At 55.8% G+C, this 23,354-nt stretch overlaps 1 protein-coding gene across 9 annotated transcripts in view; it reads left to right on the top strand.

Annotated features, from left to right (window-relative positions):
* GRM4 (glutamate metabotropic receptor 4) overlaps positions 1-23,354 on the top strand; it is a 112,457-nt gene that overhangs the window by 70,208 nt on the left and 18,895 nt on the right. For 8 of the 9 annotated variants that reach the window (XR_014232190.1, XR_014232191.1, XM_082345057.1 and 5 more), the window contains 3 exons: positions 5,196-5,331; positions 8,278-8,432; positions 10,559-10,699. Coding sequence is in view for 7 of the 9 variants with exons in the window: in XM_082345057.1 (XP_082201183.1) it covers positions 5,196-5,331; positions 8,278-8,432; positions 10,559-10,699 (432 nt within the window). In the remaining 2 variants the exon portion in view is untranslated. The remainder of the gene's footprint in view (positions 1-5,195; positions 5,332-8,277; positions 8,433-10,558; positions 10,700-23,354) is intronic. The other variant, XM_082345060.1, reaches the window with a different exon arrangement.

Below are 23,354 nucleotides of genomic sequence, written 5' to 3'. Positions count from 1 at the left end.
CCCATGTCCCCTGCATTGGCAGGCGGATTCTTAACCACTGCGCCACTAGGGCAGTCCCTACTTGCTATTGTTTCTTAAGGACCAAATGTGCCAGGAACTGAGCAGGACACTTCTTGAATGAATGAATGAATGAGTGAACGAATGAACAAACAAACATGCAGAGCCGGCCCTGCCCTTGGGGAGTGCAGCTGGAGGCAGACACTGACACAGATATATTGGCTGGACCCAGAGAACACTGGGAAAGGTCACCAGACTGCAAATGGAAAGGGCGCAGAGACCACAAAATACAAGAGGAAACCCATATCAAGTTTCACTAGTGGAGTCTCCATGTCACGTTCAAGTCAGGGCAGGTGCCTGGAGCCTGGGGGAGGCGCAGGGTTCCAGCGCCGGGGAGGGCTGGCCAGGAAAGAGCCTGTCCCCAGGGGGAGGTAGGATTTTGGGAGCCAGATGGCTGGCAGGAGGAGGGCAGCCCCAGGTGGGCTCCCCACGTGCTTCCCCTCCAGTGTCCTGTGGATTCCACCGGGCTGGGAGTGGCCGAGTGACCCCGTGTCACGGATGAACAAAGAGGCTCAGGGCAGCGCACAGAGGGACTGAATGCCTTCACTGTCACTCGTGTCTGAAAGTTTGGTCTGGCCTGGGTTCTGGGGTCCACATTTACCAAGCATTTACATCTTTACATCTTGTATTTGCTTCTGATTTTTTTTTTCCAAGAAATAAAATGGGGATTGCCTGGAAGCCCTTTCACGGAGCCCTCAATCTTGTTCCATCCCTGCCTCCCTTGAGGTACCCTCTACCCACGACTCTGAAGGGGATGAGTTCCCTTCTTGTCCCTGTTTAGTCATTCAACAAGCATTTATGGAGCACCTAATGGCACTGGGAGATCGCAGTGCATACAATAGACCAAATCTGCCTTCATGCAGCTTTTGCTCGTATATACGTGTGTGTCCATATAGAATAAATCTTATTATATGTGGCTTTGAATTTCTACATAAATGGGACAGATTGTGCTGCACTTTGCTTTATCAGCCAACTTTATGTTTTCAGGGTTTTGTCGTGCTGATACACGAGAGCTACATAATATTCCATTGTGCAAACACACCACAGATTAGCCATTGTTCTGTTGTAAAATGTTTAAGTGGTTTCCATTTTTTTGCTGTTTCAAACAGCGCCACAGTGACCATCTTTGGGCACGTTCCCTTGCACCTGTGTGTGACTTTCTCTTGGAAGGATGTGGAGGGGGACACGCTGGCTTGTAGGATTCTAGACCCCCTGGCCCTGCACGGAGGCACTGGCTGGGCGGACGGTGGAGCTTGCAGCTGGCATGTGGCAACTGGTGCTGGACAGGGGGCTGGGGCTCGGGCTGTGTGTGGGGTGAGAGGCTTGCCAAGGGCGACCCAGGAAGGCCTAGGGGAGCCACGGGGAACCCCAGACTCCTTCATGCCCCCCTTCTTATAATCCTGTTCCTGGAGCCTGGGACAGGTGGAGGGTTCCAGCTTCTGTGCAGAGATAGTGCATGGGCTCGTTCCTTGCTGCTTGGGTTTAATTTGATTATATTTGCTCTCAGTATGGACTCATGGATTTTTTTTTTTTTAATCCAAAGAGAAGGTCCTTGTGATAAAGGAGGAGGGGTGCAGAGAAATGCCCCCGCCCTGGTGGAGAGGTTTGAAGAGGGCGTCCCAGGGGAGTGCTAGTCATGGTCCCCACAGTGATGGGGCTGCAGAGGCAGGGGCTGGACATGAGAGGGCTGGCGGGCTTGGCATGAGACTTGGGATCTTCCCAGGGGTGGGGAGAGGCTGCAGGAGATGGGGGTTAACAGAGACCCAGCGACTGGGGCCTTCCCTTTCTCTGCCGGAGGGAGGCTCTGGACACAGACCTGGATTACAGGCCCACTGACCGGCCATGTGACCTCTGTCAGGCTACTTAGCACCTCCAAGCCTCAGTTTCCACATCTGTAAGATGGGGCCATTAGCCCCTGCCCCAGGTTGTGTGAGGATTCACTGAGTGCCAGACATGCCGTGGGTGCTTAGTAAATGCGGTCCCTCTTGGGCCACTCCAGTCCTCTCTGGCTGTGGCATGGGGTCAGGAGGGCCGTGGAGACACTTGGTTTCTCACTGTGGGGCCAGTGACACCAGTGGTACTTAGCCCAGGGTAAGCCTTGTGCCCAGCCATATTTATGGGTCCCAGGTGGTCCCTGACTCCACGTGACCGGTCGTGACACATTGGACTGGGCGAAGGGGTGGTCTCGGGAGCCAGACAGCCTGCATTCAAACCCCACCCTGTGCCTGACTGTGTGACCTTGGGGAAGCCACTTAACCTCTGCATTTCTGCGTCCTCATCTCTAAATTGGAGCTGTGCTGATGATACTGACCTCAGATGAGTGAATCCATGCAAAATATGCAGAATAATATTCAAAGGCATTAGGCACTTTATAAACGTTCACTGGTATTGAGCTCTGCATAAACCCCCAAACTCCCCTCCAGCCCCCCCACCCTTGTGGTTGTAAGAATATCGCATCCCGCTAAGATCAGCTCTTATCTCGAGTACCTTGTGACTCGCTCACATTTGAGCTGACTGAGCTGTGGTCACCTAATTCTTCTTTCACCAGCAAAACGAAGCCTGCAAGATATACCCTGACATGTCAGGTGGGGCCATCCTATGGAACTTCTTAGGGGAGCATTGCCCAGAAATATGACTTAATCTAAAAGTTTCTCCCTCCTTGAGAACAATTAACTCCTGCTCTATGCCTGCGTCCCCTCTGCCCCTTGGCCCCCTCCTCCCTCCTGGAGCCAGGTGGCACGTCCTAACCCCTCAGCCAGCCTCCTCCTCTTGTCCATCTGTCTCCCCAGATAGGGGGAGAAATGTAGCAATTGGGCCAATTTCTAACTGGAAAGGAACCATATGGAGGGTTTAGCTGGGAGCCGAGTGTCTGCCCGGCCTCTGTTAGGGCAGAGCCAGCGCTGTGGGCAGCTCCCTGGGCTCTCTCTGTGAGCCGGGACCGGAGGGGCCCCGTCCTGCCCCCAGACCCTCCCTCCTTCTCTCCTTCTCTCCCTCCCCCATGAGCCCCTGGTCGACCTGCTTTTCTCCTGTGCTTGGGGCTTCTTTGGGTGTCTTAGGAGGTCTTGAGGAGCTTGGTCTGCCCGGAAGTGGCAGAAAGTAAGGGAGGTGGGTGCTGGTCAGGGCAGGGGGCAGAGGGCCGTGGCTGCCTTGCCTGGTGCAGAGAACCAGGGGGACTGCTTCCTGGCGATGTGAGAATGTGTCTGTGTCGTGTGGCTCCAGGCCTTGCAGGTGCCTGGCACAGAGCAGCCCCCATTCTAGTGTGAGTACCTTGTTCTCCCAGAATGCCCCACCCCCGGCTGCTTGCGCCTCCTCCTGCTAAGACTCGGCTCAGGGTCACCGCCCTTGGGCAGCCTTCCCTGGTTGCCACCTACGCCCAGGAGTAAAGGGCCCTCCTTGGGTGGAGCTGGGTGCTGGCACCTTTCCCCGGGGGGCAGGTGGGTGTGTTACATCTCCCTGCTCTGGGAGCCCCTTGCAGCCAGTCCTCCATGCAGAGGTGCGTGGAGTCTGTGCGGAAGGCTCGGGGGTGCCCAGTGGTGACAGCCAGGTGCCCAGCCAAGGTGGATAGTTTGGCTGGGCCCTAAAGGGCTCCTGTGTGAGGTGGAGTTGGGCTGAGACCCTTGAGTGGGACCCAGAGGAAGGTAGTGGTCTCAGATAAAGGATCTGCTTTCATCAAGAGTAATCCCTCATGTTTTTCCATCAGCTGAGCCCTGACTCTGCCACCTGGGGTCCTGGGGGGTCTTACTCCCTGGAGGCCCCCCCATTCTGTACCTCAGTAGGGCAGGGAATTGTGTGGCTTTGGGTAAACCACTTCTCTTTTCTGAGCCTCGGTTTCCTCATCTGTCAAATGCAGTTGATAGAAACAGTGGTCCACAGTGCTTTTGTAGCAGGAGATGAGGGGAGATTGAAATACACGCATGATACCTGTCCCCCGCCAGCACTGGAGAGACACATCTGAGGCTGGGGACTGGCTGGGTGAAGTGGAAAGTGCTCCCAGAGTTTCTGTAAGCCACATGGCCTGGCTGTGAATTCCGGGGTGTGTTGACTGCATCCTGGCTCCTGCAGACTTGGCGGCTGGGCTTCTTGCAAAGGCATGAGCTTGAGAGGCAGGTAGGCCCTGGGTCCCCTCCCCCAGGACCCAGCCAGTTAGGCGGCGGCCCAGAGAAGAAGGAGTGACAGGAGGGCCCCTAAAGACCTTCTGACCCCAATCAGAGCTCTTCCAGTCCCTCCACCCAAAGCACTCCGGTTAGAATGACCTTCCGGGGCTCTCCTGAGCTCCCTGCTAGGAATCTGATCACAAATATGATGGGCGGGGCCTCGAGTATCAAGGCACCCTGCCAGGCCAGGGTGGGAGCTGGAGAGACTTACACACTGAGTGGCCTGTGGGTTCCTGGAAGGGAACCTGGGAAGACCTGGATGAGGACTGTAGCTGGGCTTGCAGCATCGCTGCCCAGGATGTGTGGGCATGAGTCAGCAGCCGTGAGCGCACTGCTCTTACCAAGGGGCCTGCTGATGAGCATGGGGCCCGGGGACAAGAGCCCTGGTAGGTGTGTGTGGATGTGCGTGCCAGAGGCACTAATGGCCCAGGGTGGGCAGTTTGCTCTCGTTCTCAGATTTACTCCTCCAAAAAGCCTTATGAGGTGGTTACATTGAAAAGAACCAATGTTTACTGAGCACTTACCATGTGCCAGATATTATTGTATTTATATGCATGAACTCACGTAGCTTTATAACAACACTATGAAATAGGTAGTATCATTATCTTCACTTTATAGATGATGTATCTGAGGCACAGAGAGGTTCAGTAACCAGCCTGAGATCACACAGCGGTAAGTAGCAGAGCTGAGATTTGAACCCAGGCAGTCTAGCTTTAAGCACAATGCTGCATTGCCTCTTGCTAACAACCTATTTTATTTATGAAAACTGAGGCACAGAGAACCTAAGTGACATGTCCAGGGTCACCAACCTTGTGAGTTGTGGAGCCGAAATTCCCGCTGTGGCTATGCTGACTGCACAGCCCGTGCCCAGAGATGGGGACCTGGGACCTAAGAGTCAGGCTACAGGGCCGTGAGCAGCCCCCAGGAGTGTGGGTTGGGGGAGAAACTCTGTCCGCCCCAGGCTGACTGGTACCCTTCTTGCAGGGGGTGTGTGCATTGCCCAGTCGGTCAAGATACCACGGGAACCCAAGCCTGGGGAGTTCGACAAGATCATCCGGCGCCTCCTGGAGACCTCGAACGCCAGGGCGGTCATCATCTTTGCCAATGAGGATGATATCAGGTGAGGGCAGGTGGGGCTTGGGGCGGGGCTTGGGATGGGGCTTGGGAGCTGGGGATCCCTGCTGGAGACCTTCCTAGGCAAGCCTGACCCACTCTGGGGTCCAGAGAGATGGGGTGGGCCAGTGAGTGGGCAGTGGGGAGACCCTTCTTGCTGGGCCACAGGCTACTGCTAATGGGCTCCCCTTCCCCTCGCTGTTTCCTGCATCCATTCTACCAACTGGGGATGGTAAGCAGGTACTTTTACAGAGGGGCTAAGGCCATGGGCTTGGGGTCAGAGCACCTAGGTTCCTCGCCTGCTCTCCATCCTACTAGCTGTGTGACCTCAGGCAAGTTTCTCAACCTCTCAGGGCTTCTATTCTGCTTTAAAAAAAAAGAGAAGCTAATTATGCTTGCTTGATGGTGTTGCTTGAGTATTGAATGCAGGAATGTTCATAAGGGGCTTCGAGCAGAGGCTGGCAAGGTTGGCCACCTCTCAGCCCCTCCCTCCTTTCTTCGGTGAGCTCAGAGTAGTGGGAGGAGGCCTGGGCTGAGGTTTTAGTCCTGATTTGGGCACACACTCACTGTGGGCAGTATTGTCCCCTCCCTGGTCCTCAGTCTCCACATCTGCAGATTGGGGGCAGGTGGACTCCGGGTGCCAGAACCATGCAGCGCAGAAACCCTGGACCACCCCACCTCTCTGCACATCTGCCCCTGGGTCCTGAGTCTCAGGTCAGAAACTCAGGTGCCCTTAAAAGATGACCCCTGAGCACCCCTCCTAACCCACTTCCCTTCTTCCTGCCTTTTCTCTCACTACTACCCCTCTGAGACTGTATGTTAGGGCCAAGAGGGGCCGGCCTCCTTGATTCCCTAGTCTGAGTGGGAGACACAGCCCCTGCTCAGAGTCTGATTGGCAGAGGAGATGTGGTTCTCCCCAGGCCTCCTCCCTCAGATAGTTGGCCTGAGCTGTCAGAGCCCGCTGTGTCCTCCGGTTGACCTGCCCACCTGCCTAGCCCAGCCTGCCTGGTCCACCCCACCGTGCACCCGCCTCCCCATTGCTAACCAGCATCTTCTCTGGGTCGCATTCTTTCCAGCACTCTTTCCCACTTGTGAAGACCCCATCCTGGACTCCTGAGTTTCAGCAAAACAGATATCCCCCCAGGAGACATTGTCGGGTCCCTGGAGGGGTGGAGGGGGAAGTTCGGGAAGGTCATTAAGGCCTCAAAAGCCGCAAGGACCAACTCTAATAGGTGTTTCTCAGGCCTCGAAGGACCAGGGTGTGGGAGTCCTCAGGATCCATCTGGCACCTCCAAGCTGAAAACAGAGGCTGCTCCTGACCCCCTCAAAGCTTTCAGGTCCCCTAAATTCCTATTGCCACAGGTCTGCTGGCAACTGGGGCAGGAGGGGCTCCTTCTGAGCTCTTCCCCTCCCTGCAGTCACCAGTCGCTGCCCCCCTGCCCCTACTCCCACCCCGAAGCCCAGCACTACTTGGGTCCCACTGCACCCCGGGATGCACCCCACTCCAGGCCTCCTGTGCGGCTCTGATGGAGCCACACGCGGGGAGGGGAGGATGAAGGTGCCACGTGTCCCAGAGAAGAGGCCCCTGGGGGAGAGGGGGAAGGGCCTGAGACTGACTCCCTGAGCAGCTGCGGGGGGTGGGGGTGTGTGAGGGAGGGGGGCACATTTCTGGAAATCCACAGGCGGTTCAGAAGCAAACAGAAGTAAAAATAAACCCAGGTGACTTTACAGAGATGGAGCCTTGGGAGCCCTGGTCATCTCTGGCTGGCCGGATGCAGGCGGGTATCGATAGGCTGTGGTGTGGGTTCTGAGAGCAGCCTCACCTACAATTACTGGGTCCTGCCTGGGCTGCGGCAGCTTTGGGGGTCTGGGAACGTCCATCAGGAGACGATGGAGGAGGGCAGGTGTGGGCCCTGGGGCTGGGAAACATGTTTCTCCCTGGCAGCCCCAGGCGGTCCTGCCCCAGCTGGCCACCTCCTGCTCAGGCCCGGCAGCCACCCCAAGCCCTGGAGTCTGTCCTGGCCTTGTCCATGGGAAGGGCCTGGACAGTTTCTAGTATCCTGGCCTCTCGCTGTGTGATCTTGAGCAAGTTGCTTGCTCCAGTCTCTCCCCGTGGAAGGAGGTGCTTTGGGAGAATTCTTCCCAGTCCTTCCTATTTTTCTCCTCCTAGATGTCTCTGAGGGGCCACTTAGTTCAAGCATCCGTTAAGCACCGACTGAAAGCCTCCTGTGGGCTGGGCCCTGTGCTGGGCTCCAGGGCCCCTGACTTGACTAGGACCACTGTCACTGGGGGCCTGGGGAGGGGTGAGGCCCTGGCTGCCCGCACCCTTTCATCCATCCAGGAGGGTGTGGGGAGCAGCTCTCTGAAGCACCTGGACTTTTGGCACAAAAGGAGGTGGCATGCAGAGGGGGAAGGGTGTAGTGGGGTGTGTGTGTGTATGTGTGTGTGAGAGAGAGAGACAGTGGATATAAATGTGAGAAAGGGCCAAGGGATGTGGGTCTGGGCTTAGGACCAGGGTGGCATGTACCTGAGAGGACAGAGCCTGGGCAGATGTGGTTCTGGGGACCTGAGTCAGACGTGGAGCAGGTCCAAACTGAGGGAAACAGCTGTGGTCTTTGCAGGGACTGAGGTAGCCCTAGGGTACAGGAGTGGGTCTGGGAGACAGACAGGGGCTAGGGGTGCCGTATGGGTGAGAGGGGAAGCCGTGGGCCTATGGGCAGGTGTGGGCCAGGGCAGCAGGGAACTGTGGGCCTGGGGGTACGACATGGGTGCTGGGGCGGCTATGGGCCCTGGGCTCATGTGGGTCAGGATGGGGGATCCAGGCACAGGCTGGGAGGGGGACAGGTGTGGGCCTCGGGGAAGGGGGTCAGCCAAGGGCAGGCGTGGCCAGGGTGGCGGCAGCCGCGTGGGCAGACACGGCTGGGTTGGGCTGGGCTGGTGCGTGTTCCCACAGGCGTGTGCTGGAGGCGGCCCGGAAGGCCAACCAGACCGGCCACTTCTTCTGGATGGGCTCGGACAGCTGGGGCTCCAAGATCGCCCCTGTGCTGCACCTGGAGGAGGTGGCCGAGGGTGCCGTCACTATCCTCCCCAAGAGGATGTCCGTGCGAGGTAGGCCCGGCAGCCCGGACGGCACGCCCGCCGCCCTCAGCCGGCACCATCCACCACCGCTGTCACTGTCACCCCGGTGGTTCCTTCTTATCGTCGCCCCGTGCCCTTCCGCTCCCGCTCCTCGTCTCCCTGCATCCTGTCTTTCCTCTTCCTTGGCTCACAGCTTCTTTGTGCTCGGGTTCTGGGATAGGAAGCCTTTCTGGCCACACTTAACCCGGCAGGATTCAAATCCAGATTCAGGACCTTTCTTCCTTCCGTCTCAGATACTTGTGGGTGTGGGAGATGGTGGCAAGTATAGGAGGCTCATTTATCAAGGACTCTCCTTCATCCCTGTATACTCTCATCCCTTCTCCCATCTGGGATAGAAGAGGTGAGATCCCTGCCCTGCCTGGAGCGCATCCTCTGCCAGAACGGGGCCGGGCACTGCCAGCAAGCTACAAGAAGAGGGTGCCATGCCAGGGGGCAGGGGCCTCCCTGCAGAGCCCGCCTGGGTCTGGCAGGCCCTGGGTGTGGGGGCAGGGGTTGCGCCTGCCCTGCCCGGCCTCCCATCCTCTTGGGGCAGAACCCAGTCACCCTGGGCAGGAACAGATTGCTCTGGCCAGAACCTTGCTGTGCGTGAGGCGTGAAGTTCCTATTAATGGCTCAGTTTGGCAGGGACCTCACTGTCCTCCCCATGGGGGAGGCAGGCTCCCAGGGCCTTCTCCCCTGCTCTTGCTCCGGTCAATAGAATCCAGCATTGATGGAGGGGGAAAGGCCTGCAGACATCTGCTTCCACCAAACTTTCCAAGAGACCTGAGTGATGCGGGTCACACCGCCGTGTCCTCTACTCACCCTGAGGCAGAGGGAGCATAGGCTGCAGAAGTTTCCACACCTCCCCTCTCAGCCTCAAGCCATAATAAACACAAAATAACAATAACTATGGCTCTTGGTACCCGCAAACGCCAGGCTCCTTACAGACATCTCATTCAATCTTCTCTGCAACCACAAAAGAAACTTTTATCCACATTTAGTGGGTGAATATGTTTAAGGATCAGAGAGATTTAGTGACATGTAGTGGCAGTAAGTGACACATACTTGCTATTAAGTGGCAGAACTGGGATCTGAACCCTGGACTTGCCAGACAAATCCCTTTTTTCTCTGGGACATTAGAGGAGCCTTTAGAGCAGTGGTTCTCATCTGGGGGTGATTTTGATCCCCAAGGGACGTTTGGCAATGTTTGGAGACATTTTCGGTTGTCACGATTAGGGAGTGATGCTTCTGGCATCTAGTGGGTAGAGGCCGGGGATGTTGCTCAATATCCTGAAATGTACAGGACAGCCCCCTGCCGCTCCCGCCCCCCACCCCAGCAAAGAATGATCGGGCCTAGTGTCAATGGGTCAAGGTTGAGAAACTCTGCTCTAAGGCCAGTCCCCCACCAGTGCCAGCACCTCCCTGACAGCTCCGACAGTCAGACAACTGTGCCCATGACACGGAATGATCATGATATATATAGAAGGGGCACTGGTAGGAGAGAGAAGGCGATATTCACTCACCAGCCTGCCTACCCTGGGATGGGGTTTTCTAGGCTTAGAGCAGAGTGGGTAAGCCCTTAGGAGCATTTGGAGAAGGAGGCTGCCTCTGTCAGTGATGGGGAAATTCTGGACTTGAAGGAGGAAGATCCAGCTCCCCATCTTATCTGTGTGACCTGGGTCATTCCCTACACTCTCTGGTCCGGTCTCCTCTTCAGAACTAGAATGCCCAGGTGCTCCCAGGATTGGGTGCCTGCCCCCCACCAGCCTCTCTGCTCTTATCTCAGGGCCCCCAGGTGACTCCTTCTCAAAGAGGCCCCATATTACCATTTTGGTGGTTAAGAAGCAGCGGAAGCACCCTCATCCTGTACTTCTTCCATAAAGGAAGCAGTTGTAAGATTACACAAGCTTTCCCTGGAATTTAATACAGCTCTTTTCATTGTGCAGAAAATGAAATGGTCCACATTTTGTTTTTTCCGGCTGGGCCCTGGATCAGAGGATGTGCTCTTCCCTTCCGCCTCCCTCTGCCTGGGCCACATGAAAGCTGCGGGAAGCGGGAAGGGGAGGGGGCGGGTGGGGAAGGGAGGCACGAGGTCCTGACGTCCTGGTTCCCGCCAGGCTTCGACCGCTACTTCTCCAGCCGCACGCTGGACAACAACCGGCGCAACATCTGGTTTGCTGAGTTCTGGGAGGACAACTTCCATTGCAAGTTGAGCCGCCACGCGCTCAAGAAAGGCAGCCATGTCAAGAAGTGCACCAGTGAGCACGCGCGTGGGGCGAGGCGTGGGACTGAGCCTCAGGGGGCGGGGCCAGGGTGGGCCCTGAGTGGGTGGGGCTATGGGGGAGAAGGCTGAGAGTGTCAAGTGGGGTGGGCTACGGGACACTACCGCAGGGCTAGCAGTTTCAAGGGGCCCAGGCGGTGCTGCCTGGGGGCAGAGTTGGGGGCCAGAAGGGGCGGAGCCCTCAGGTGGTGGGGCCAGAAGGGGCGGGGCCAGGACTGACTGAAGGTCTGACGCCAGGGCCTTGCCGGTGGGTGGGCTTAGGGTAGCTGAAACCTCGGTGATCTCTCAGACCATCAGCCGTAGGACGCTGCTGAGTAGGGGAAGGGGCTCCTGGGTCTGGGCAGAGGTGCCGTCTGGCTGCTCACCTTGGGCTTCATCTGGACGCCCCTCTGGCAAGCCCACAGAACTGACTGACCCCAGCTGCCCTGTGAATCCTAACGCTCACCGGTCTGAGCACTTTACAGAAACCATCTCTAACCCCTCCAGGTTCCCACAGTCACTCAACAGACACCAGTTTGACTCCCACTCCCTGGCCCTTTTCTTTTTTTTTTTTTTAAACACAGTCCCTACCATTTATTTATTTATTTCTATAAATTTACTTATTTTATTTTATTTATTTTTGGCTGCTTTGCGTCTTTGTTGCTGCGTGCGGGCTTTCTCTAGTTGCAGTGAGCAGGGGCTACTCTTCGTTGTGGTCCATGGGCTTCTTATTGCAGTGGCTTCCCTTGTTGTGGAGCACGGGCTCTAGGCGCACGGGCCTCAGTAGTTGCGGCATGTGGGCTCAGTAGTTGTGGCTCGCGGGCTCTAGAGCACAGGCTCAGTAGTTGTGGTGCACAGGCTTAGTTGCTCCATGGCATGTGGGATCCTCCCAGACCAGGGCTCGAACCCGTGTCCCCTGCATTGACAGGCAGATTCTTAACCACTGTGCCACCAGGAAAGCCCTCCCTGGCCCTTTTCTAAGCACCATGGATATAGCAGTGAATAAAAGAGCCAAAAAGCTCTTGGAGTTTTTATTTTAACAGGGAGACAGACAATAAACAAGATAAGTAAGTAAACTATAGACTATGTCAGAAGGAAAAAGTGCAGTAGAAACAAAATAGATAAGAAAGAGGATGGCCTCCCTGCAAGGTAACGTTTCAGCAGAGTCCTGAAAAGGACAGGGAATGAGCCACGGGAGGCTGGGATGATGGGTCTATTTTACAGATTGGAAAACAGAGGCTCAGAGAAGGTAAGTAAAGGGACCTGAGTTCCCGCAGATGAAAGGTGGTGGAGCAGGATGTGGACCCAGGTCTGAGCTCTAGGCCCTCAGACCCCTACGGTAGCCATCTTGGCGCGTTCACCTTTGATACAGTTGGATGTGGGTCCTTGTGCGCTCTTTGTCTGGGTAGCTCTGCAGCAGGACCTGGCGTCAGGGACATTGGGAGGGCTCTGTGTACCCCTCAACCATGAGTGGTGCCCATGCAAGGATGATGAATTCCCTCTTATAGTCTCCTGGACTGATGGGTGCAGCTTGGGCAGAGGGCCAGATGAGCAAGGGCCACTGGATCAGCCGCAGGGACATGCTGCATGCAATCACTGGCAGTTGGGGGCAGGGGGGTTGGTCCACTAGGGCCAGGGAGGAGGGAGCATGGTGAGGTGGGTGGGCCGGTGGGGAGCATGCTGACTTCTGGTGGACAGGGCAATCGTGGCTACTTAGGACTGTGGGTATCCCCTGGGGACGCAGGCAAACTCCTGTGGGTGTAGGCAGCAGTGTGTGTACACCCTTGTGTGTGTGACTGTATGTGACTGTGTATGTACATGAGTGTCTAAAAGAGAAGGTATATATGTGCATGTCTGTCTTACGTAGGGGCGACATTCTTGGGTGAGCTAATAACCATAAACACCTCTCTTTACTATGCATTTACTATGTTCCAGACATTTTAACATCATCTCATTTCACCCTCACAACAACTCTAGGGGCTCTTATGACCCCCATATTATGGAGGCTATGGAGAGTCAGAGAGGTCAAGCAACCTGCCCAAGGCTGCACAGCAAAGGTCTTTATGAGGCAGTAATCACAACAAAGGTGTAAGAAGTACAAACATGCCTGGGCATGGGAGGCTGGACCCTCATGGGTAGGAGCATCCTGTTTACTTCTCTTTTCCTGGCATAATTATTGAGAGCATCCCCTTTTATTCTCAAAAGTGCCCAAGTGGGGATGGAAGATTGTATGTTCACCCTGATTATAGGTCACGAGACCTGGCTTGGAGATGGGGATGGGTGAGACTGAAAGTGGGGGCAACATGGATAAGGGGGCATCTCGGCCCCTGTGTCTGGCTCGCCAAGGGAGCGGGGCTTTCTGGAGTCTCCTCTTGGTCTGGGAGGGGCAGGCAGGGAGAAGGCCTTGGTCAGTCCCTGTAAGCTCTTTCCAGACTCCCAGTCCTCATCAGGACTCCCCAGCTGCTGGTGAACTGGGGCGGGGGGCGGGCACCTCTCTAGGTGCCCTCAGGGAGGTGTGTGAGCTGTCAGAGCAGGTGGGGAAGGAGGGCTTGATCAGGATTCAGGAGAGTGTAGAGCCTTACTGGGAACCTGAGGCCAGCTGTACCCTGTCAGGACCTTAGCTTTCTCATCTGAGAAATGGGATTGGTGGTGAGCCAGCCCAGAGGGTGTCTGGGGGTGCAGGTGAGAAAGCTGATTGGAGGCACTTGGTGAACTGTAAGAGGGTGGTGCTCAAGCCTGGCTGTGCATCAGAATCACCTAGAACTTTTAGAGCTCTACTAGGGCCCCACCCCCAGACCCACTAAGCAGAACCTCAGGGGTGGATTGTTTTTCAAGCTCTCCCGGTGGATTTTATGTGTATTTAGGGCTGGGAACCTCAGGCAAGAGCAGCTTTGTTCACAACGAATCACCTGGGGATCTTTTCAAATGCCGATGCCTGGCTCCCAGCCCCAGACATTCTGATGTAATTGGCCCTGGGTACCACCTGAGCACCAGGATTTTTAAAAGGTGCCCCTGTGGTTTACTGTGCAGCCAAGTATGGGAACCACTGCCTCAGAAGGAGAGGTGGGTGATAGAAGGGGTGACGGCGTGCACCCCAGGCAGTGGGGAAGGCGTGAGCAAAGCATCAGAGCCCGGGATGAGCTTGGGGTGTGTGTCACAGGGAGGGGTGGAAGGACAGCATATTCCAGCTGACCTGGATCCTTCTCGCTGCATCTGAAGCCCCAGCAGAGGCTGGTAAGTGTCCTTGGGTGGCCCCACGTCAGGCACAGTGAGCCCGTCCATCTCTGGGTGAGGTGAGGGGCGGGGGAGCTGCTGGGAATGTTTGTGGGATCTCAGACCCACCCTAGGTGAGGGAGAGGCAGCTCTGGCTTCTCATGGCCCCACCCAGGTTTGAGCTGAGCTTGTCCCTTAGGCCAGGAGGGCTGGGGTGACACCCATGGAGTACGGGCTCTGGACCGGGCACCTGTCAACGTGTCAGGGTCTGGGTCCGACTCTGCCTCCTCCCTGCTGTATGACCTTGGACATGTTATTTAGCCTCTCTGAGTCTCAGAGGAGGCAGGGAAGTCACCACCCATCTCAATGGGTTGTTGGGAGGATTGGTGATGTGTTTGAAGAGTATGAAGAAGCTGGCTGAAAAAGGATGTGTATGATCAGCGCTGATAAAATGGTGGTTGTTGTTGATAGAGAGGGAGGGGGAGAGGTGGGATTTACCTGCAACTGGGTAATTTAACAGCTCAAGTCTGCTGTAAGGATTCTGTCGGTTGTGGGATCCCCGATGGGGAGGACACCATCCTGAGGGTGGGTGGTATAGGCTGTCACAAGTGTTGCATCCATTTTACAGAAGAGGACGCTGAGGTGATTGGTGAACATCGCAGTGCTAGAGAATTGGCAGAGCTGGATTCATACCCAGGCAACCTGGCTCTCCAGCTGGTGCCCCACCTGCCTCTCCCACTTCCTTTCCTCCCACGCCCCCAGCCACCCTCTCGCTTGCCCTCAGCTTGCCCTCAGCTAGCCCTGTATTCTCCACCTGCCTCACTCTGTCTCCCGAGCCTAGCTTCACGCTCACTTCTTCCAGGCTGCCTGCCCATCCACACTGGGTGGGCCCACTCTGGTCCCCTCAATGCTAACGGTTTCAATAGTCAGCCTCTGCCTGTCTCAGTCCCTCAGGCCCGGCCCACGATCTCAGCATGAGCGAGTGCCACTCCTGTGTTCCACTGCCCTTTGCTTTGCCAAGTCTGTGCCTTCCCTCCCCAGGGCAACAGATGGGCCTGATGACCTTCTCAGAGGGTGGGAAGGACCTTCTCATGCTGGGGTCTTACACTTGGGAAGATCCGATCCATCCTTCAAGGCTGTGTTAAGTTGAATTCCCCTCAGGAATTCCCTGGTGGTCTGGTGGTTAGGACTCCACACTTTCACTGCCAAGAGCTCGGGTTCGATCCCTGGTTGGGGAGCTAGGATCCCACAAGTCGTGCAGCGCGGCCAAGAAAAAAAAAGTTGAATTCCCCTCAAGACAAGGAATTGAGAGCCAGTCGTTTCTTTGGGAGAGAATCCCAGGAAACATTGGTAGGGGAGGGAAGGCAGACATAAAGGGTGTGATACCAAGCAGGTTACCACTGTGAGCAGCTGGAGCTTCACTCCCCCCGGGGGCTCTGGAGACAGAAAGGAGCACGCCTGGCAATCATCCCACTGGAGGTGTGAGGGAGCTGGGGTGTGTGTACACCAACTCCTGTCAATCATTGCTGGCTGTTCCCAGAGGGTATTAATTCCTCAGTGCCTCCAGATGCCAAATGGCTGGCAAAGAGGGCTTCTGTGGCCAGAGAGTCTCAGAAGAGTGGCAGTTACTGGCAGTTGGAGACTGGGCTGGTGTGGGCTGGTGTGTCTCAAAGTGGCAAGGGGTCGTGGGCACCCATTCTTTCTCAAATACACAACTGTGAGAGTCCCCCTGAATTGGGTGTGAATCCTAGTGCTGCCACTTCCTAGCCGTGCGACCTGGGGCAGGTCACTTCTTGAGGCCTCAGTTTCCTCATCTGTAAAATGGGGATCATACTACCCACTTCCATCCCCCAGAGCCCTGTCCCTAGCAGAGCTGCCTCGCTCATGGTTTCCCAGAGAAGGAGTGGAGGTGATCTGCTGGAAGCACTAGAAGATGACCTGCGGGCTGCTGCACACCTGAGCGAGATAGGGGTCACTGAGCAGGGTGTCTCTGCAGCTGTCAAGGCCTGTGGGAGGGCAGTGCCCACCTCCCACCTCCTCTCCTGGCCCCCTCCCCAGGAGCCTGCAGAGCAGGGCTTGGGAATTAAAGCTGTAAACAAGGCAGATGTAGCATCCGTCTTTTTGACAGGACTGCCAGCCAGGTGATGGCTGAGCGGAGGAAGGCCTGGTTTATGAGGAGATAGGAGAAATTTACTGCCTGCTGCTCCCAGGGGCCGGGAGTTCTGAGAGGGAGGGTGGCCGCATGGCAGCTGGGAATGTGTGGGGAGATGCTGATCACCCAGCCTGGGCTAGCAGCAATAACAATAATAACAGCTGATATTTATATAGCATTTATTACATGTCAAGCTCTGTTTTAGTGTTTTGCATTTGCTTTTCACAGCAACCCATTTTACAGATGAAAAAGCCGAGGCACAGAGAAGTTAAAGACTTTCCCAAGGTCATACAGGTAGTAAATGGCAGAGCTGGGATTTGAACTCTGGCCATCTGGCTCCAGGGATGTCCTGCCTCAGGCCAGCTGATATCCCAGCCCCATGGCCCTCTGGCTATTCCAGCCTGGCTTTGTGGCTCTTTTCACCTCCACATTCCTAAAGGAACCTGGGAAAAAGAAGGAAGACCCACATTTGGGATTACCTACTATGCGCCAGGTTGTGCCACTCATTAGAGGAACTCACATTTGCCCAAGCCAACAGCCACCTGGTGGCCACAGGGGTCCTGAGCCCTTCCCCTCAGTGCTGTTTCTTACTTGTTCAGCTGGCATTTACTCAGAGGCTGACTGTGTCCCCAGCCCTATGCTGGGCTCTGTGAAGGGGACTGACCTGCCCTGGGGAGCTCCCCCTGCAGGTGGGAGATGATATGGCCTTGAAGACAAGGTGGTACATGATGGTGTGGTCCCAGTAGTCAGAGCTGAGGGCCTCCAGAGAGCTTAATCATGAGACCAGAGAGGACAGATCCAGGAGGCCTCCTGGAGAGTTCTGGGAGACTAGGGATGTTGCACCTTTAAATCAGGAGGTCAGAAGTCCTCACTGGGAAGGTGACTGGGAAAGAGCATGCCAGGCAGAGGGCACAGCATGTGCAAAGGCTCTGAGGTAGGCTCAGGCCTGGCAGGTCTGGGGAGCAGTGAGGAGACCCATGTGGTTGGAGCAGAGAGATCAACAGGTAGGAGATGAAGTCTGAGAGGTGGGGCGGGGTGGCACAGGTCTGTGGGCCTTGTTGGCAATTTGTAAGGATTTAGTCTTTTAATGCCAAATGAGACAAAGCCACGGCAGGGTTTGAAAAAGGATTGACGTGATCAGATTTATGTTATAATGGGCTCACTCTGGCTGCCTCCTGGAGCAGAGATGGGGGTGAGGGCAGAGCTGGAGATCAGTTAGGGGCCGGGGCTGTAGTCCAGGTGGGAGGTGATGGGAACTTGGAGCAGGTGGTGGCCATGGAGATGGTGAGAAGGAGTCTGATTCTTTATCAGTTTTGCAGTGTGGTCTCAGAGTTTGCTAAAGGATTTGAGGTGAGAGAAAGATGACAGAAAATCAAGGATGACTCTGAGGTTCTTGGTGGTGCGCTGAGAAACGGGGGGTGGGTGGAGGGTCAGGCATAGCCACGTGGAGATTCCTGGGAGAGGTGGGTGCAAAACCCAGACTGCAGTTGGTCAGGAGAAAAATGGAGGAGAGAAAAATTGATGACAGTGAGTAAGGACAACCCTTCTGAGAAGTTTTGTTGTAAACAGGGAGAGAGGGATGCTAGCTGGGGGAAAAGTGGGGTCGAGAAATGGTTTCTGTTTAAATGGAAGAAATTAAAACATATTTCTATGTTGACAGCAAAGATCCAGTAGAGGAAAAACTAGATGCTCCTGGAAGGAAAAGGAGCATGGCTGGGTGATGGGGGAGAAGGGGCATCCACATGGGGAGTTGGCTGTAACTTCGGCCCCGCGAGCTGCCTCCCCTTCACCCCTGGCCCTAGTCTGACCCTGTCTGGGAGAGCTAAGCCCAGGCCCCTGGGCTGGGCAGAACCAGTGAGGGGTAGAGAACGACCTTCCCTGGGAGCTGGCCTGTGCAGGTGCAGAGTGTGGCTTCTGCTGCAGGTATCACTCTTCTCTAATGGTCCCGGGAGCCGACCTCATTACAGACAAGGGGATCGAAGCTCAGAGATGCTAAGCAACTCGGCAGGCCAGTGAGAGGCTGAATGGGGGGGGCGGGGGAGTGGGGTGTCAAGCTGCTCCCATCTGGCCGGACGTCCACGTCCTGTTTCTTGAACTAGGGTCTGTGGACATCTGGGGATACGTTCTTGAGGTCAGACTCTCAGGGAACTAGGAGTTCCATGACGATTCTTGAACTTGGCATTTTCATTCGACGGCCTTCCGAAAGCGGTCTTTACAGATTGCAAAGACAACTTCTCTGCTTCTGTGATCATTTGCAGTTGGCAGTAGCTGTCACTGCCAGGGCTTCAGCCTCTGACATCAGTATTTTCATCCCGGGGCCATATTCATCCTAGGATCATCCTGGGACAGAATTGTTTTCCTTCAAAAGGGGCCTGAGGCTGGCTCAAGTTCGGGGAGCCCTGGGCTGTACCACCACTGAGAGCCAGAAAGAGAGCACCTGGGAGACAGTCAGGAGCCGCCACCCCCCGCCCCCGCTGCTGGGCAAGACCCTTCACCTCCCCGCCCCCGAGGGGGTGACCGTTACGGGCCCCCACCCCTAACCCCCCAAGACACTGGGGCTGGCTCAGGGGTCCCCAGGACGGGAGTTGGCGGAGAGCTGTGGCAGAGTTTGGCGGAACAGATCTAGGGGTGGGGGGACCAGGCTGAGTTGTTTAGAGGTGCCCTACCCGGAAAACAGGTGGCTTGATGGAGGTTGAAAGTTCAAGGGGAGGGGCTGGCAGACACCGTGGTGTGAGTGGGGTTGAAGAACAAGGGTGCAACTCCAGACAAGGAGGGGGAGCCTGCTCTGTGACTTCTGGGGATGCCGGGGTGGTGGAGCCTGGCCTCCGGAGAGGACTCAGGGACCCTCAGAAAGACCTGCGTGTTCCAGGGAGGTGACGAGGAGAATGGCTCAACCACAGGCAGAGTCAGGAAAGAGGGGGACTGGCCAGGAAGCACAGGTGGCAGCTTCCTCCCCCATCTGAGTGTCAGTGGGTGAGCTGACCTGGGCCCCCCACCCTCATCTTTTGGGGGTCTGGGAAGACCCAGCACGTGCCGGGCTGCAGACAGGATGGAGGGGTGGCCAAGGGCTGCGGGGGGGAGGCCTCCGGGGGTGGGGAGTTATCCACGGGGAAGTGTTAGGGAGGAGAGGGAAACGGAGGCTTAGAGAGCACTATGTATAAGGCATGATGCTGTGTGTTTTACGTCTGCGCCTCCTTGAATCCTCTCAGTGGCCCCTCAAGGTAAGTATTATTACCCTGGATTTACATCTGGGGGATGTAAATTTTACTTGACCAGGGTCTTATGGCTGGTCCAGGGCAGAACCACACACTAGACAGGTCTCCCTGGGGGGAGGGCATCCTAGGACCCTCTTATCCTGCTCCCTGGAAGTTTGCACAAGGGATGAAAACTGGTGTGTATGTTTGTGCATTTGTATGTAGGTGCAAGTTTATATGTGTGTAGATGTGTGTGGTATGTCCACACACCTACGCCGATTACACGTGTGGACTTTAACCTGTGGGTGTGGTGCCCCAGGTCCCCTCGGCGCTCCCGAGCCCTGCTTTGCCAATGGAGTTAATGCCCCCGGGAGCAGTCTGCAGCCTGAGACTGGTGGGAGCGGGGCTATTTATCCCCTCAGATGGGACAGCCCTGAGGCATAGGCTACACAGTTTTCTAGAGCCCCCCACAGGGTTGAGCCTCACACCTGGCGTTAGTGTCTTCCCATCCCTTCCCGTCTCCGCCTCACTTCCTCACCCCCGATTTGTGCTTCCAGCCATCACCACCCAGATGAAACACTTGTACTCACATCCTTGTCAGGACCTGCTTGTGGGGCTTCTCAGCCGACAGTGAATCTGAATGACCACATGCTTGTAGGAGTGTCATGCTAATTGTGTAGCTGTGTATTGGGTTGGCCAAAAAGTTTGTTCGGGTTTTCGTAAGATGTTACAAGAACCCAAACGAGTGACTTCCTTTATGGGCCAGTGGTTAAGACTTCGCCTTCCAGTGCAGGGGGTGTAGGTTCGATCCCTGGTCGGGGAGCTAAGATCCCACATGCCTCGTGCCAAAAAACCAAAACATAAAAACAGAAGCAATATTGTAACAAATTCAATAAAGACTTTAAAAATGGTCCACATAAAAAAAAAAAAGAGAAAGAATCTTAAAAAAAGCCCGAACAAACTTTTGGTCAACCCAATATATAGAGTATGTGTTTATATGGACACTTACGTTTCTACATGTTTGAACATAGATGTGTGTATAGGGATGTATATAAATGCATGCAGGTTTGTGTGTTGCTACTTAATATGTGTAGATGTGAAAATACGTGAGTGTATATGTGGCTGATTTTGTATACCTTTATGTGAGGGAGTGTGTGTGTGTGTGTGTGTGTGTGTGTGTGTGTACACATGAGCCTAGAACTCAGGAGGATTGTGGCTGGGTGGGGTGAGTAGTTGTGGAGAGGTGAGCAGGGAGACAGGGAGGAACTCTGATTATTTCAACCTTGAAAACTCATTTCAATTACAATTTACAACCTGCAGACAAAGGCTGCAGTCGCTGTAGTAACCACAGCTGCGGGGTTGGACGGAGAAAATCCTCTCCCGGATGGTTCCGGGGCTGGCTGTCATCCGTGGCCGAGCCAAACACATCTCCGGCTCACTGTGCCTCGGGACACAATTAGGACATCTTCAAACTGTTGCTGCTGTCATTGCTGCCATGTGTCTGGAATTTATCTCCTCTAGGAGCTCTCAGAAATGTGTGTCTTGTTTCCTGCCAGAACTGTGGTTCCCCTGTCTGGGCCTGGGGGTCCCAACCACCCATGAAAGGGGATTCTCTGACCCACCCCCCTGCTTCCCTCCATGGCCATCTGTGTCCTCCAGCCCTGGCGACAGGGATCCTTAGCTCCTGGTTAGGCCTGGCCAGACAACTGGGGCAAGGCCTGAGCCCCAGAGAAGGGGGAAGGCAGGTCGGGGCTGGATGGAGGGAGAAGAAGGAGGCAGACAGTTCAGGGTGGTGGAAATTCTTTGGGAGCCAGAGAGATCCAGGTTCAAATCCCAGCTACTCACCAGCCAGGCCAATCCCCAGGTGGGTAGGAACACCTGCTGGGGGCCAGGATTCCCTCAAGTCTCTGGGTACCGTACTCGACCACCTGCAAATCTCAGTTACCTCCTCTGTGATGGGGGCCAGTCTGGCCTACATCCCAGAGGCTCGGGGGAGAGGAAGCACCAGCCATGCTGCAGGGTTATTTGCTGAAGAGTCGAGGGTGTGCGGAGAGCTGCACTGGTTATGGGCACAGCTTCCGACGTTCAGGACAGCATGTCTTGACCTTGTTTGACTTGTGTTTGTGATCCCTTCCCCCTCCCCCAAAGGGAGCACACTTAGGCTCTGTCATTGTTGCTTCCTGTGGGGCTCAGGGGAAGTGCCCTTGGAGTTTGAGGGGGGTGTGTGTGTGTGTAGGGAGTCACACTCAAGGCCCGCCGCTCCCTTTCAAATTAAGGCCCTTTGCAGGGCACCTCACTGCCCTGTTATCTCATTTGTAATTGGGGGCAGACTTGAGACAAAAGTCAAGGACGTGAAAGTGTGTTGGGAAATCTCCAGAAGTCCATGGCTGGCACCATGACAACTCTGGGGTGGAGATCCCAAAGGGGCAGTGCTCAAGGGCTGCTGACAGCCCACAGCCCACAGGACCCCAAAGCCCTTCCCACGGGAACCTCCCCAGGCAGAGGTGGGCTCCCCTGGTGAGGACCTCCTGTGGGGTCATCTGTATTCCAGTGCCAGTGCAGGTGGCTTCGTGACCCCAGTGAGAGCACGTGGTCCTGGACCTGAGTGGCCCAGGGATGGATGCTTCAGCTGGACCACTGAGGAGGGACCCCTGGGAAGATAGGGAGAGGAGGGGGCTGAGGGCAGCTCAGCCAGGGTCCCTTGGCCTGGTGTGTCCTTGGCCTTGGGATAGAGCTGCTTCTTCTCTGCAGTGGCTGCAGCCTCCCCCTCCGTCCTGGTTAGTAATTCAGTCTCTCATCCATATGAAATGAGGGCGTGATGGGAGCTTTGGGAGCATGGAGCAGCGGGATACAGAGGGCAGGACCTGGGGGCTGGGGGTGATGGTGGGGTCTGGGGCTGGACCCTTCCATGCAACCCTGCCCCAGGCCCCTCTGTCACCCTTTGGGGACAGGATTGTCCCTTGCGCTTCTCTCCTGGCTCTCAGAAGCTGTGATCAGAAGCCTTGAACAAGAGGGCAGGCTGCTGAGGCTGGAGAACTCGCCTCTCCTGTCCATCCATCTCCGTTTGTGCCGTGGCCTAGAGAGAGCTTTGCCTGTTAGCAAAGCTCTGCTGTCCCAGGAGCTCCGAGGCAGGCAGGGCTTAGAACTCTTTGTACCCTTGTGTTTAACAAACTTCTGCAGCACCTGGCAAGCATCAGGCCCCTCCTTATGACCCGTTGTGAATATAAACCCATTTATCCTCATAGGGACCCTACCCTGACCTATGAGGTAAGTACCATCATTATCCTCATTTTGCAGATGAGGAAACTGAAGCCCGATAGATGAGGTGGCAGGTCCAAGATCACAGCTAGAGTACGTGGTAGAGCTGGGGTTTCAGCCCAGACAGTCTTGTGTGAATGAAGTGTAGTGGGTAGCCAGGGGCTTAGCTGACCCCTGAGAGAGCCAGGTGAGCCCCCTTGAAGACTACCCTGTCTCCAGCCCCAAGGCCATGCCGTAGAAGCTGTGGGCTCTCTCTGGAGCCAGCAGTGCCCCCAGAGCCAACTGGGCATCTGCCCCTAAACTGTCCAGTCTGTGTACTGGGGACCTTTGATCTCTGACCCTGAGGTTGGGGTACTGGAGTCAGGTTCTGACCTTGGTCACAGAGTCTTGGTGGCCAAGACAGGGATATGAGTTGTGCCATCAGCTCCATGGGAGCCCTGGGCAGCAGGGCACAGTGACCATGCATTGGCTAAAAATAGAGGAATCTAGGGGGTGATCTGTGGATCCCTGGGATCCCATGGGACACCCAGGCCTGTGGCCCATGGGGTGGGACACAGGTGCAGCCACTCACCCTGCTGGCCGCTGGGGAATTACTTCTGTAAGGTGCAGCACTGGCCCTCTAACAGGGAGGCATGGTGTGTGTGTGTGTGTGTGTGTGTGTGTGTGTGTGTGTGTGTGTGTGTATGAGGGTAAATTTCATTGTCCTGGCCTTGAGGGAGGAGGCTGCAGGCCATGCTGTATGCAGGGGCTGTGGGGGGGGAAGCTGGGGTTCCCTAGCACTCTCCCTTCCTCTCCTCTGTCATCCTCTGGCCCCTCTGTCCTCACCTCAGAGCCCC

The sequence above is a fragment of the Balaenoptera borealis genome, assembly GCF_965194805.1.
Source record: "Balaenoptera borealis genome assembly, chromosome: 12".
Classification (NCBI taxonomy): Eukaryota; Metazoa; Chordata; class Mammalia; order Artiodactyla; family Balaenopteridae; genus Balaenoptera; species Balaenoptera borealis.
The sequence above is the reverse complement of the archived record's forward strand: the minus strand, read 5'-3'. Positions and strand labels throughout refer to the sequence as shown.